Source organism: Lacerta agilis, chromosome 8, assembly GCF_009819535.1.
Source record: "Lacerta agilis isolate rLacAgi1 chromosome 8, rLacAgi1.pri, whole genome shotgun sequence".
NCBI lineage: Eukaryota > Metazoa > Chordata > Lepidosauria > Squamata > Lacertidae > Lacerta > Lacerta agilis.
This window is the reverse complement of record NC_046319.1, coordinates 39,313,931-39,329,777: the sequence shown is the minus strand read 5'-3', so window position 1 is coordinate 39,329,777 and position 15,847 is coordinate 39,313,931. Positions and strand designations below refer to the sequence as shown.

Here is a 15,847-nt window from a genome sequence, read left to right as displayed (position 1 = left end):
AAGACTAACACAACACTTGAATTTCCCTAGAAACAAATCTCTCTGAATACCAAATTGTCTGCTGCTTTCCAGAACACCTGGAGTGTCTGAGATGTTCCCTTCTTGTGCTAATCATTTCTGAGCATCATCATTGCGCCCCCCCATGCAAAATTATACCTGCTTCTCGAAGTTGACAGGTAAGATGGGTTTGTGATAAGTATAAGGACCACATGCAGTGCTCTCACCAAAGCTGCACACAGCAGGGATTGAGAGCTCTGCCCTTTTGCTTTCAGGAGCAGATTACAGCAAAAAGGCTTTGGGTTTCTAATCCCTGCTTGCAAGAACGTGCCCTTTTCTCAGTAACAAGGCCAGGATCTCCTAGCCCTAAGAAGCAAAGCTAGAAGCTGCAGCAAGACTCAGCATCATGGCAGGTGTGTGCCGGAGAGACAGCTGATGTTTTTAGACAGGGGTGGCGGGACGGGGTAGCACCAAAGTCTAGCTTTCTCTACCAAATGCAGACCCAGACCACCCCACTACAAACATGGGCTCAAAATGGTCTCTCTCTTTCATGCTGTGCATAGTTCTGTCCAGTGAGATTTAGCAGCACGATACGCTGAGGCAACCACTTTCCACTGAGGTGGGGGGGGGGGAGTTACAGCTTCCACACCGGAAATTCAAAGTGAAGTTCAACACTGGCCATGAGTCATCTGCTAAGAAGGAAATGCAAAACAGCTGACTGATGGGGCTCTTGCAAACGATCTGCCTGCTTGCCAAAGGAAGGAGGCAGCAGCACTGGGTATCAACCGGGAAAAGCAAAGCCCTTGAGAGGCCGCCATCCTCTCAGCATCTTGACAGTGGGCATCCTCATTTTATGTGCCACTTTACAGCAGCTTCTCCCAACTTGGTGCCCTCCAGGTATTTTGGACTGCAACTCCCATCAGCCCAAGCCAACATAGCCATAGGATTCTGGGGCTGAGAGTCCAAAACACCTGGAAGGCACCAGGTTGGAAAAGGCTGCCCTACAGCATCGCTGCCATTAGGATCGGACTCTGCCAGCTGCCTCTTCTGTGCAGGATGTTGTCTCTGGAGCAGCTGGTTCTATGTCCCGCTTCAGCAGGACTGAGAAACCATGGAACCACAGAATTGTAGAATTGGAAGGGACCACGAGGGTCATCAGGTCTAACTCCCTGCAATGCAGGAATCTGCAATGCAGGATGTGGAGCTCAAACTCACCATCCTGAGATTAAGAGTCTCATGGTCTACTAACTGATCTATCTCGGGAGTCAGGACCCCTCCCCCCAAGAGCTTGAAACACAAGATCCTGTTTTATGTTAAAGAAGTTAAAATGAAGGGAGCATCTTCTACCAACTGTAGGCAAGAGCAACAGAGAGCAATGCCTGGAATCCCTTCCACCCACAATTTCCTTCAATACTGAACCATCCATTCACACTACCGCTGATGTGCTGGAACAAAACCTTTCCAAGCCACCAGGCTGTACTGCAAGTGAAGAAGCCATTTTGTTGGAGTTGATTCCAACCATTCATCCCAAAGTCAAAACATGGGCCATTCGCCACAGCCACAAGGCTTTCAGCAGCTGGTTCCCAGAAACCACTAATTCTCTATTACAGTACAATGTGATTACCCACTCTGGACAATTTCTGCTTGTATTTGTGCTCTTTTCAATTTAGGAATTTGCCTAATACACTAGGAGGTGGCAAGCTTCAGGGTGGTATTCAATTAAGTCCTGCTCAGCGTAGATGCCCTGAAATTAAGCAGCTTGAATTAGCCATGTCCAGTAACTTCAATGGGTCTATGAGGAGTGTTGGCATGCCCCCCCCCCCCATCCTCAGCAATGTCACTTGCTCTATTTGGCAGAAATTCTTCGGGACTCCAGGCAGGTCGTCTCCATCACCAGCCACTGGAGATTTGGGGAGCTGAACCCAGGGTGTCCTACCATTGAGCTGCAGCCTGGCTTCTGCTACAAGAGCCAACTGCATTCCCTTCTGAGACTGCAAGGGATCCACAGTGCCCCTTCCAAGTACACAGGCCAAATCCCCCAACTCACCCACACCGTTGTGCATGTGAGGCTGATGTGAAGAGCCCCCCAAATCCTGCTTTTTTGATTACAACCCCCATCAGCCCAGGTCAGCCAGCACAGTATAGTGGTACCTCGTGTTAAGTACCGTCCCGCTTATTACGAATGCTGCAGGTTACATGCTCCGCTAACCCGGAAGTAGATGCCCCTTTTTGCGACCTTTGTCCTGGGATGCGAGCGCAAGTTGCGCTCCAACGGCGCAGCAGCAGCGGGAGGCGCCATTAGAGAAAGCGCGCCTCATGTTACGAGCGGTTTCCTGTTACGAACAGACGTCTGGAACAGATTAAGTACGTAACACGAGGTACCACTGTATAGAAAACTGGGGACACACACTTCTCTTGAGAATCCCTACACCCAACCACAGAGTGCCCTACAAAGTTATTTCATGGACACTTTTTACGGTGCCTCGACTTTTCAGCATCAGAACTGAAAGTCACTCTGATGTAGAGAGCAGCACAGGGTGCCCCAGCAGGATCTGCTCGTGTGCTCTGGGGCAGCAGGTGTTGTCCAACACTGTCCTCCTCAACAACTGTGCTGGCAAGACACCTGTCTAGAGAAAGCAGCACGGCAGACTCTGGTGGGAGGAAGGGAAAGCAACCTTGCTTATGTTCTAGGGCAGCCTTTGCCAACCTGGTGCTCTCCAGATGTTTGGGGCTGCTGCTGCCATCTGCCACAGCCAACAGGTTGGCAAAGACTGCTCTAGAAATTGGAGCACCCCACGCCACCCATGCCATTCACTTCTACTCCTGCCCTGTTAGGGCTAGTTAGTTAGTTAAATTTATATCCCGCCCTATACCCGGTCTCAGGGCGGTTCAGCTCACATTGCAGGAAGGACAGGAAAGGAAGCGAATGAAGCAGGATACCTGATCAAAGATTTATTGGCTAAACTTCTCCAAGTAACAAGGAGCAGCAAAGAAAACAAAAGCTTCTTTCCAAGGCCAGAGGATGGACAACAGAAAAACAATCCTCAGGCAGGCAGGCAGGCAGGCATTTAGCTCTCACAAATTAGTCATTATTCACTTTAATATACGAGAGCTTGTTGCTGTCTTTCTTGGCTTTTCTGGAAAGGAAATCTCTCCCCTATCTCCATGATGGCTGGAGGGACGCTGGAATGGGCCCCGCACAGAAATAGAGGTCCACACACCACACCCTCTTTGCAATAACAATGTCATTAAATCAGCCTCTCCCAACTGGTGCCCTCCAGAATATTTGGACGACAACTCCCATCAGCCCCATTTAGCACATCATGACTGTGCTACCTGGGGCTGATGGGAGTTGTAGTCCATAACATTAGAAGGGTGCCAGATTGGGGGAGATTGCATTAAATGATAAAAGGGGATCACAGCACAATGAAAAAGAAGGACCAGCAGCACCAGTTCCAAACAAAATAAAAAGAGAAGCTCACAAGGGGATCCTGTGAAAAGTAGTTGTTATTTTGAAAAGGACTCCAGATTGCTATACAGTATTGTTATGCTGAATGCATTTTTGAGTGTATCAACTTTTCATCAAAACCATATAAAAAACTGCTAAAATAATTCAGATGTGCATAAAAATGTATTATCTCAAGACTGTATGCGAGCATATGTCGCCAATACATTTTGACGTATAAGAAGAGTGCAAAATATATTAAATAATATTGGCAGAAAACTCTCCAAACCCCACTATTCCATGAATTTTTATGGTGATACATTTAACAAGAGGAATCTTCAGCTCCATAAACGGAATCCTCTGAACAAACAAATATGCATATCATGGAAAGAAAAGACACGTTTAATTATCAATAAAGAAATAAATTATTTTGGGGCAAACAAAGGTTTTATTAAAAATTTCCTCAGTAAAGAAAAAGACCTGCTTTACTCAGTCACCTTTTCCCTCCCGAGTCCATACGGACACACAGGTAACATAAGCAGGGAAGAGGTTGTTTCATTCAAGCAGAGAAAGGCAGCAGGTGGAATGCACAGACCATCGGAAGGGAAGAGGCAGCGCCAAGGAGGGCCTGGGTTGACCTATGGCCAGTCACTGAGATGCTGCTGCCAGCACAGGAAGCTGCCCAAACTGGCTGGGTAGCACCTTGGCACCCCACATTCTGCCCCTCCCTCCACATCAAACAACTTTTTTGGTCGGCCTCCGGTACAAATCCAGCAAAAGGAAATGCCACCTTCATTTTTGCTCTTGCAAATGTAAAGTGATCCCTAATAAAGTATGAGAGCAAGCTTGGCATAACAGGGATCGGCTTGCAGTTTGAATGAGGTCTGACCTATCTAGGCGGTGGAAGGAAGTGGCTCCATTTCTCAGCTGTACAAAACTGGTGGGTTGGCCCAAATCCTTCCCCCTTCAGAATACCCAAGACATGCTGAAGGGCAAGAGCTTGAAACATAAGCCAACTCCGCAGAGGCAGAACACACAAGGGCAGGGCAGGTCATTTGTCCATCTAGCCCAGCACTGCCTACACTGACTGGCAGGTGTCCCGCCAGGGTTTCTTTCCCTTCACCTGCTGCTTTTAAACCGGAGGTGTTGGGGACTGATCCCAGCACATCTACAGATGCTTTATCATTCGACTACAGCCTCCTCACACAGCATATAGTTAAACTATGGAATTTGCTCCCACAAGAGGCAGCAATGGTCTCCAACTTTAAAAGAGGATCAGACAAGTTTACTACTTGCCAGGATGGCTATAGTCTAATTCCACTGTCAGAAGCATTATATCCCTGAACGCCAGTTGCTGGCGATCACAAATGGGGAAAATGCTGTTGTGTTCAGGGCCTCCTTGTGAGCTTCCCAAGGGGGCATCTGGCTGGTCACTGAGGATGCCAGGCTAGATGGGCTCCCTTGGCCTGATTCAGCAGGGCTATTGTTATGTTTTTAGCTACAGTACTGCTAAAGGTTGGAGAGGGTAGGTGGCATTTAACTCCTACTAAACTAGCAAAAATGTATAGGACAAATTCAAATATCTGCTGGAAATGTAAAGAAAAAGAAGGTACCGGTATGTTTTATCATATGTGGTGGACTTGTAAGGTGCTAAAAGCTTTCTGGGAGATGATATATAACGAAATGGAAAAAATGTTTAAAATAGCTTTTGTTAAAAAATGAGAAGCTTTCTTATTAGGAATTACAGGTACCGACATCCCGAAGGAGCAGAAAAGACTTTTTATGTATGGAACAACCGCCTGGATGTTACTAGCCCAGAGATGAAAAGAAGACAAGGTCCCTACCAGAGAGGGATGGCAAACCAAGATGATGGACTACGCTGAAATGACAAAACTGACTGGAAAACTCAGAAACCAAGAGGACAAAAACTTTATAAGAATGGGGGAAATCTACAAGTTATTTAGGAGACCACTGTAAGCAGATGGAAACATTGGCAGGATTTAGATTTCACTTGTAGTGTAATAATTACCATGGATAATATGGATTGATATAATAGAATTTGGAAGAATATGCCGTTTTAAATGTTTAATATGGGACCCCATGGAGGGGATTGGGGGAGGTCCTGAAATTCGGAGTGATCTCTGTTTATGGATATATATTTGAGGGTTTTTTTAAAATATAACTTTCTATTTGTCAAATAAAAATGATTTCTGAAAAAGCAGAGCTTTTTTTATGTAGTGTATTTATGGATGCTGATGATACCATTCATCCTCCCTTGAAACCTCTGTACGGAAATACCTTAAGGCCATGGGAAATGCCAGGAAGTACTGAGATGAGATCTGTAGTAGTACAGTGGTACCTTGGGTTACATACGCTTCAGGTTACATATGCTTCAGGTTACAGACTCCGCTAACCCAGAAATAACGCTTCAGGTTAAGAACTTTGCTTCAGGATAAGAACAGAAGTCGTGCTCTGGTGGCGCAGCAGCAGCAGCAGCAGCAGCAGCAGCAGCAGCAGGAGGTCCCATTAGCTAAAGTGGTCTTCAGGTTAAGAACAGTTTCAGTTTAAGAACGGAAATCCGGAACGAATTAAGTACTTAACCAGAGGTACCACTGTACTTCTGACAGACTCTGATCTAACTGTACCTGCCTGACACCTTCATCTTAATACAGTGTCCAACTAGAGGCTTTTGGGTTTTCATGCCAGATGCAGCATTTGCCTCCACCCTCACCCACCCAGCCCATCAGCTGCCTTCCTGTTTTTCTCGCTCACTCCTTTGCTGCATTTTAGTCGGTCCAAATAAAAGGCCAACTGATTACACTGTGGCTTTTTGATTTGTTTTGCAGAAATGTTCCCTGCTTGGTGCTGCCGTCACAGCGCCACCACCCCTTCTTCTCTAGTTGCAAGCAGAATGTGAACTATCCAGTAGTGAGATGCTTCACAACCCTTGCAGAATTCCTTTGCAGGCCAGGAGGCAATCTTCCAAAGCAGTGTTCCCCAACCTGGTGCCCTTGAAATGTTTGGACTACAGATCCCACTAGCTGCAGCCAGGGCAGCAACGGGTGCTACAGAAAGTCAATTAAACACACTGTATACTGAAGTGCAGGAGGATTTAGTAACCTCCACAATCCATATAACAAGTGCCAGGTCCAGCCCTTTCCAGGGATGTTGGTCATCCCAATGCCTTTGGTTTGTGCTGCTAGGCCAAGCTAGGTGTTTTATAAAAAAAAGTTCATGCACAAGTGGCCAAACCAGCTGGTCCAAATGACAGTTATGTTAAACAAGAAGTCAAAGAGGTGACCATCTAATGTACATACACATCTGTCTCTATTTTGGAAATGCAGCTTGCAAGATCTCAAAGGAAGACAACCTGTCTTACAGCGGAGAGGAAGTGCCTTCCCTCTCTTCCTGCTTCCAGTGAGCCTCTAAAAAGCCCAGATGTTTCAGGTCTCTCAATTCTAAACAGCCACAGTGCCAAGTCCAAAGACATTTTTAGCCCTAAAAGGCAAGAAAGCAGATGAAACGTTAAAGACACAGACTCCTGAGGAGTCCTGGTTCCGGCAGGGTGTGGAGGAACTCTCCTCCTACAACACTCTTCACCAGCAAATTCAGAACAAGCAGGTTTTATGCCAGAAATATAGCTGAATCCACAACAGTCAGCTGCATGCTCTGGAGTGCTTGCTCTTGAGTCAAACAGCAGGCATGTCCACAGTCCAACTGTAGCATCAAATATACTCTTTACGGAAAGTTATGAAACTAATTTCAGCCTGGGAACACCCATCAGCTCACAATAAATTAAGACGGGGGGTGGGGGGGGGTGAGCAAACAGCAGGCAGCAAAAGACAACACAACTGTTTATGTCCGGTTAGTGGCAATTCAAAGGAGCCATAAACGTCTCATTCACTCCGAACTCTCTTCCAGCAAAGCTCATGAAAGCCCCATTAAACAGCAGCTAAGTATGCCACGCTCTTTCCAGGCCCGCCTGGGCACAATAGACAATGTGCGCAACTAACAGAAAACAGGCCGCGGCCACATTCGGAGACCGTGAAGCAGAATCATTGGCTTTGTTTCGAGGTGGAGGGTTTTGGCTCCAGCACAGACTTTCCCACCGTCTTTGCAAGAGGGAGGTGGAGTGTTTGCCCAGCTGCCTCCCCTTCTCCCTGGCGCTTGCTCCCAACCTTTTGGGTGATGCCAGCTTGCTTATGAGGACCACGCAGCCCCCACTGAGGGGCCCATTCAGTGCCTTCATAATGCAAGGAGAATGTCAGTTGCTTTAAGGAGGGCACGGGGCACACTTGGAACCAAGCCCCTTCTCCTCTTGCAGAAGCACAAAGGCTTCCTCTTCTAGGAGCCCAAACAGGAGTGCTGCAGGGAAGCCCAGCATCAAATCCTCCAGACTTTTAACCATGGAGTGTTCATGCTTTCATGGAGCTGCAAGGGCTCCAATGACAATTGGGAATGTGCATCTTGAACCTTCTGCCTGTCCCATGTTGTTTTCTGAGATCAATATAGCACCCCTCTCTCCCATCTCCACAAGCAGCTATGCACCACTGGGGGTATGGCGGTGGGATGTACCTATATCAGGGCACTGCAGCAATGAGACTGCTAGCGCATTTGCAAAGCTAAGCAGGGTCTGTCCGGTATGGTTTTCATGTCTGAATTTCATCCCAGCAGACCTCAAAACAGCTTGTGGGGGGAGGGGAGACTGACATAAGAAAGGTCCCCACCCGGTGGATTTAAACTAATAATTTTAAAAACCAAGACCCAAAGCACCAGTCATCAGTCATTTCTGCCCTTCTACCTTACATCTGTTTGGGCCCCCAGTCTCTACATGACAACTTTCTGCAAACTCCCAAGTCCTGTCCATTGCTCTCAGAAGCCTCGTATAGTTATGGACCACCATTTCTACACCCACACCCACCCTTAATCAAGTTTTGGAAGCCAGCTCTGCAGCCAAGCTGTAGCCACATCCCCATATCTCTCCCCAGTGTGATACTAGGACAGCTCAAGGTGGGCAAAGATGTTAGAAGGAAGCTTGACAGGAAGAACACTGTGCCCACTCAGCGCCTGGCATTTGGCTGCTCTGCTAAATCGCGCAGCTCGTGCCCAAGGGTGTATTAAAGGGTAATCCTCATGCAGCTGCTGGCTTGCCCTTCCTATCTATCTTGGCATTTAATGTCCCACGGGGCAGGCAACGAGATATACATTAGACTCCGGCAACAGAGGCAAGCCAATGACAGAAGTCAGTATGTCAAAAAGGAAGAGTCAAAGAGGAGGCAGGGAGCCTGATCTGGTTAACCTGAGCTTCACCAATCCCCAGCACACAGTTCTCTTTGGTCAAACAGCTTAGCAGCCAGGGCAAGGCTGGAGAGAGCCACACAAGCTTAGCAGCCAGGCCAAGGCTGGAGAAAGCCACAGCAGGGAGACTGAGTGTTTAATATTAGCCTCCTGGGGGCAGAGGGTTTATCCCAGGATTACACTCATCCCCCTCCACCTTTAATCTGCTCCTCTCCTTTTCTGGGGATGGGTGGCTGAATGCAAACTAGGGAACCTGGATGAGGGAGAGGGAGGAGGGAAGTCCATTTCCTCTGTGCACAATTCAAACTGAGTAGAAAGCAGTGCTGCCTCAGCAGTTAAAATGAGCTACACAGCTGGCTACCAGATGTGGACCAACTAGCACACTGGTCCAGAAGTTGCTTTCTAACAAGGTCACAAAGTTAAATGATCCCTTCTTCACCAAAACTGAAATGCTCCATGCCAGAGCAAAGACTCCAGAGGCAGGCGACTGATAGTTCCAGGAAATGGTTGCAGGAACAGCTGACCAACTTTTCAAGCAGCAGCAAAAAATAGCCTGAGAAGGACATCCCATTGTGAAGTGCAATAGCTGAAGAGTGTTGTTCCACCAACCCACAGGGCAGGGGGGGGGGGTGAGAGAAGGGACCTTGGGAATGAAAAGTGCAACCTGATTATTCCGTGCCAGAAGGCAAAATATGTAAATATCACAAGAGATTAAGAGCTGGGAGCTTAAAGTAGCCTCCAGAGAGTGGCTGTATTTAAGGTCAAGAGGCAAGGAGGGTTTGGAGAAATAACAAGACAAATACTCAAGCATCCTGGAGGGATGGCCAGAGGACACAGAGTTGGACTTTTTAAATCTAATTAACCCAGGATGTATTTGAGAAAGTGAAGAGCAGTGCTGAGGAAGATGGAAAAGGCCCTGGAGGAAATTCTGAACAGGATAAAGGTAGATCCAGGGTGCTGTTATTTGGTCTAACCAATGAAGCCTTAGTCCCAGCTAGTGCTCTGCCCAACCCAGCCCTTTGGTTCTATTTGCATAGGGTGAAGACCTGATGCTTCTATGGAGCATAAAAGGGAAAAAGGAGCTGGAGGGGTTCTGGCAAAAGCTTAGAAAAAGCCTCCATTGCTGATGCTGGATGCCAGACATTGGTCCGGGAGCCCTGGAGGTAATTTCTAAGTAGGGACAATAGCCAAGCCTCCCCAAACCTGGTGCCTTCCAAATAGACTACAACTCCCAGCAGCCCCAGCATCATACGGTTATGCTGGCCAAGGCTAATGGGAATTGTAGTCCTAAAAAACTGGAGGGCACCAGGTTGGAGAAGGCTAGATGAGCTTTAGCTGAGGAAGCCACTTTTCTTTCCAAGCCAGTTCTGGGACAAGGACAGAAGCTGAGGGACTGTTTGTTCCAAGCTCCCCCACCCCAAAAAGATAACAGCCCATAACTAACCCTTTGCTCCCAGGAGAACGCTAAGTTTGACTCATATCCACTCATCAGGAGAGAAGGGAAAGCTGCATTTGACTCGGCAAAAGCCAAAGCAGCTGTTCAATCTGGCACCAGTAAGGCTAGGAGAGGAGAGCTGGGACACTGGTGGGTCACGCTCCAACCTCACAGCAATTTTTGGCACAAGAAGAAAAAGCCCCATCTCACAATCTCATGCAGTCGCAGCGAGAGCATCCCTCCCACTTCAACCAGGCTTTATCCAACCATGTAAACACTGGTAGGCCTACCAACTTCCTTGTTGCAGTCACACCCTTCTTTTCTGAAATGGATTCTCAAATTTGGGATTGCCACAAGGTTAGAACTCCTGCCAGGTTTTTAGCTGTCAGGTCCCTCCTACATCCGGAGGAATTTTTAAATAGCTCTCAGGAGCTTCAAGTGTTACTTAAGGTTGGCACAAAGTTCCTGGCCAAAGCAGTATCTATATGCTTCCTTTTTGGGAGGCAAAAGCCGCTGAGAATCTCTGCCCCACAGGCTGAATGTGGCCCTCCATATATCTAGGTGGCCCTCAGGATTCTTCCCAGGTCATGCCCCCGCACTAGTACTGCTCTGTGCCCTTAAGAGCTTTTGCCTGGCTGGAATCTGGACCTCAGGCTCAAAAAACTGAGCACCATCAGTGCTGGAAAGCAATGCAGATCCTTTTCATCTGGTTGGATGCTGGTAGAGCTTGTGGGTTACAACCAGAAAATAATTATAATATGTTTGTGGCCTTGGCTATAGCTCAGGCATAGGCAAACGGCCCTCCAGATGTTTTGGGACTACAACTCCCATCATCCCTAGCTAACAGGACCAGTGGTCAGAGATTATGGGAATTGTAGTCTCAAAACATATGGAGGGCCAAGTTTGCCTATGCCTGCTATAGCTGGTCCACTCCCCTCGGCCTATAGGATCTCTGTCTAGACTCTTTCAGCCATTTGGCAGCATCAACATAGACAGATTTTGCATTTCATGATTTTGGGTAAGGTTTAAGATTTTCCTTTTCCCCTCCAATTTAATTTTAGCCTACATGTTGCCAATTCTAATGAGGCTAAATTTAAGCAACAAGGAAAAGTCTCTGCTCAGAGAAGCCTTCTGAACATTTCCTGCAAAATTCTGCTTTTGGATATTCTCAGGGAAAGGAAACACACAGCATGGGGTATCTCTGGAAGAAACAAAGCTTGTTCGAAGCCTAACACGCCTTTCAGTTGTGAAAATGGAAATGGCAGAAACACAGAGGTAGAAACACAGAAGCAGCTGAGGCCCAGGACCAGCACCATAAATGGATGGTGATGAGGCCCAGCAGATCTTTGGACTGGGACTAGAGCTCTAATCTCCTTTCAGCCTCATCAGAAACCATGCTTACTATGGAGCATTGGAGCAGTAAACCCAAATACAAACCTTGGTTTCAGTTAGTGGTTTCTCTGGAGAGAGCTAAACCACAAGCCCAGGTTCAGATGACACTGAAGTCAAACTGTGGCTCATCTTAGCACAGCAGCAAAATGACCAGACAGAAGCAAAATGATTGTAGGCTCCTCTGAAAGCCCACGCTTTGTACAAACAGGATTAATGAGGTCCCTTCTATACATTTAAAGCAATATTATACCACTTTAAGCAGTCATAGCTTCCTCCAGAGAATCCTGGAAACTGTAGCTTGTTAAGAGTGTTGAGAGTTGGTAGGAGACCTCTATTCTCCTCGCAGAGCTACAGTTGTCAAAAGCTGCCTGAGAAGAGGGATTGTTAAGCCACCCTGAGAACCACAAAAACAACCAATATAGAAAAAGTAGCAAAGCAAAATATCAAGAAATCAGAAATTTAGGCAATCCACCAGCAATCAGTTAAAACCATAAGCCTGGGAGAAAAACTGATGCGTTTAAATCTGGTGCTTAACAATAGATAGCATAGGGACAGCTGGATGTATATGGGGAAGGAATTTCACATCAACTGTGCCACAAGGCAGAAGGCCCTGCTCCTCCAAAGGGACACATGCGGCCTGCTCACCTCCTTCGCAACCCCGCAAGGTAGGTTAGGCTGAGGTCACCCATGGAGCTTGAGGCATGAGAGGGAGTTTAAAACTGGCTTTGCTCAGCCCAGGATGGCCACCCAATCCCAGTGACATTTGCTAACCGACCCACACTACAAACAAGTATATTCTGACCTCCATTGTGTGGTCTGAGGTCCCAGCCACAAGCCAAACAAAAGGCGCAGCTGTACAAGGGCTGGATACAAGAAGTAAAACACACACCCTCCCCCACCACTGAGAACCAAAGCTTGGGAGCAACACTATCCTCCCACCAGCTTTTCCTTAACGAAGGGCACTTAAAAACACGACTGTTTACACTGGCACAGAAGGTGGCAGCAGCACTTCCCACTGCTGATGCCGCCTGGCACAGTCAGTCATCTGCAAACCTTCTCCCCCTCCACTTCACATTTCCAAAATACACATTCCAAGTGACAGAATCACACCACAGCATAAGCAGGGAGCCTGTGCTGTCATTTCTTCTTAACCACTAAGGCAGCATAATGATTAAAGACACTTTAAAAATATCCCCAAGTTTTCGTAACTGTACGCACTCCATCAGCTTCCCCAAGAGCTCCCACCCCCCAGAAAGAACTTCTCCCGAGGTTAAATTAACTGTACTATTGCATCAAAAAAGCACGTAAATGTCAGCCTGTCTACAGGTCCAACAAACCAGGCAGCTAAGATGATTATGGACAGGCATTCTCAACTGATGCTGCTTTCCAAGCAAGCCTCTTGCAGAGTTTGACTATACTGCTTGCCAGCTGGAAGTCCACCGTCTCTTCCCTTCAGGTTTTAAAAGCCTAGTTGCCCTGCATTCCTATGAAATCCAACCATCACTGCGCACTCACATTTCCTTCACACGGTTTTCCTAGAGTTAGCACATAGGCAAATTAATGGAGCAGATATTGTCAAGTATCACAAAAAAGCCACAACACTTGAAGTAATGAGCAGTTGCTAATTAAGTACTGTTAACTTTAAAAATGTTCCAGTTACAGGTAGATAGCCTTGTTGGTCTGCCATAGTCAAAACACAATAAAAAACTAAAAAAAAATTCCTTCCAGTAGCATCTTAGAGTCTCTAAGGTGCTACTGGAAGGAATTTTTTTATTTTGTTTTTAAAATGTTGTTTTTAATTGCTGCTCTGCATTGAAAACTTTTGTGTAACTACTATAGGCTGACTCTGCTAAACTAGCATAAAAATCCTTTTGACAAATACCGGTAATTCATGTTTATAGAAACCTTACACCGTTAATGTTAAAATAATCCACTACAATTTCCTTTAAAAGTTAAATTAATTCACCATCACAATTTGTTAATTTGCTTTTGTAATTAAGTATCAAACTGGTTCTATTGCTTTTGATCTATTAAAGTTATGCTTTAGAAATACTTGATGCATATTCGACTAGTTACCGTAACTGTCCAACCTTAATCATTATGAACGGTTAACTTCCATGACGCTGTTGCCCTCCAAGCTTCAGTTTCCAGTGACTGACCTCTTGGGCCACACTAATCCAAAAGTTTTCCAATAGTGTGTCATGTGCTAGTGTCAAGGGCAAAAAAAAGGAAAGTGGGGACAAGTAGACCGGGGTTTTGCTATTTTATTTTATTTTTGCTCCTAACCAAAGAGTCAGACAACCCCCAGGACCACACACAGTGCTCCAGCCTTTGCAAAGCAGCTCCACCCTTACTGGTTATGACTCCTGCAGAACCAGACCTGCAAACTGTTTCCACGCCTAGGGACCAAGTCTGGGCTCATGAATATGAAAGCGAGAGTCAACGGATCAGTCCAAACAAGCCCATCCCACACTGAGAAAACACCTGCTTACACCAAGGGGCTTGCCAACTGAGAGTTGGATCATTTTGATGTGGGGACCAAGACAGATGCACCCAGGGACAATGTTCAGGGCATGGAGTTGAGGCATGGAAAGCAACATTGCCTGGGCAAAGTTACCCACGAAGGGCCAGACTCGGGAGAGTAGAGCACACTGTGGAGCTTGGGTGAGGGGAGAGAGAGCAGGGCAGGAACCGATTCTGGACAAGCTCCTAGCGAAGGATAGAAAAACTTTACTCCCCTCTTTAGCGCCATGGGTGCCCAGGAAGTCAGCTGTTCCCATCCACACCAAGTCTCAGCCCCCCCCTTTTTAAATGCTTGCACCCTGCCCCTTCAACCAACTTAAAGAGTTCAGAATTGTGCCCATTTGTGCTCCCAACAACCCTGCGAGGTAGGCGCCAAATTTAATCGAAAGCACAGGTACTTGCCTAAGCGAGCTTCGAGGGCTCACTAACTACCCGCCCCCCGCCTTGTTTATTTTGGGTACCATCCCCGGCCTCGAGGAACAGGAAGCAGCGGGTGGCACCAAAAGCAGCGGCAGCGCCACCCCCTGAGCGCGTGCAGAGCGCATCCCACCAGAATCCCTCGCCTACCTTCCAGGAGGACCTCCCTGCCGGCCCGCTTGAGCGCCTGCACGGCCTGATCGTGGGTGGCGTCGCGGAGGTCGGTGCCGTTGACAGAGAGAATGGCGTCTCCCAGGCGGAGGGCACCGCAGCGCTCGGCGGCCAGCCCCGGGAAGATGCGCGAGATGAGGACGGGCATGCGGTTCTCGCGGCCACCCTTGATGCTAATGCCCAGCCCGCCCGCCTCTGCCTTCACTACCCGCACCCGGCGCACCCCGCTCGGAGGGGAGCCCGGAGGCGACGAGGTGGAGCAGGACGCGCCACCGGGCAACCCCGGCGGAGGGGAGAAGGGCCGGCTGGGAGGCGAGGAAGGCGGGTGGACGGACGCCGAGGGGGGCATCTCCGGGCTGCCGCTGCCCGCTGCGCTCCGCCCGCCCGGGCTGCCCGCGGGGCTCCGCGCTCGGGATGCTGCCGCTGCTGCAGCCGCGACGGGGCTCCCCCACTCGGCGCCGTTGGGCAGCCCGTTGACGGGCTCCGGGTCGGAGCTGAGCACCAGCGCCTCCCCGCTCAGCTCGGCAAGCGCCCGCACCCAGCGCTCGCGCACCAGCACCTCCACCAGCCCCGCCTTGGAGGCGCGCGTCCACACTGCCATGGCCGGACCGGAGTCGCGCCGGACTCACGCCGGAGCAGCAGCGGCTGGAAGAGCCGCAACTCCAGCGGTGAGGAGGAGGAGGAGAATGGGCCGCGCGCGCCCGCCGCCCGCCCCCTATAAGGAGGAGGATTGGGAACCCCGGGAGACCCCGCCTCTCCCCGCCCAAAGGGGCGAGGCCGGACGGTGTGAGCGCGGCTGCTGCAAAGCCGATTGGTGGGAGCGGGAGGCGGAGTTCCCCCCCTCCACACACCATAGAGATAAATAAAAAGTTAGAGTGACGACACCCCTGATCGGGATAGGGGAATATCGGAGTTCGTATTTAGAGCAGAGCTGTCAACCTTCCTTTTTTTGCATTGGGAGAAGAGACTTTTTAAAAGTTCAGTTAAAAATTAAGGACGAAATCCAGTAGCTCGACAAAACAACAGCAGCAGCAAAAGCCCAAATCTTTTAGTCTTAAAACATAAAAAGTCCTACCAGTGACATAGTCCTGAAGTAAGTACAGTTCTTTATTATTAGTGGCACCACGTATTAAAAACACCGCATTGTAGGTTGGCGGATGCATGTGTAT

The 15,847-nt window shown here is 48.3% G+C and overlaps 1 protein-coding gene across 1 annotated transcript in view; it reads right to left on the bottom strand.

The window, feature by feature from the left end:
* Positions 1-15,398, bottom strand: part of SNTB2 (syntrophin beta 2) — a 31,193-nt gene extending 15,795 nt beyond the window's left edge. Inside the window, exon 1 of the mRNA XM_033157080.1 lies at positions 14,658-15,398. Within this exon, the coding sequence (XP_033012971.1) occupies positions 14,658-15,279 (622 nt within the window). The 5' untranslated portion in view covers positions 15,280-15,398. The remainder of the gene's footprint in view (positions 1-14,657) is intronic.
* Positions 15,399-15,847: the final 449 nt, after the last annotated feature.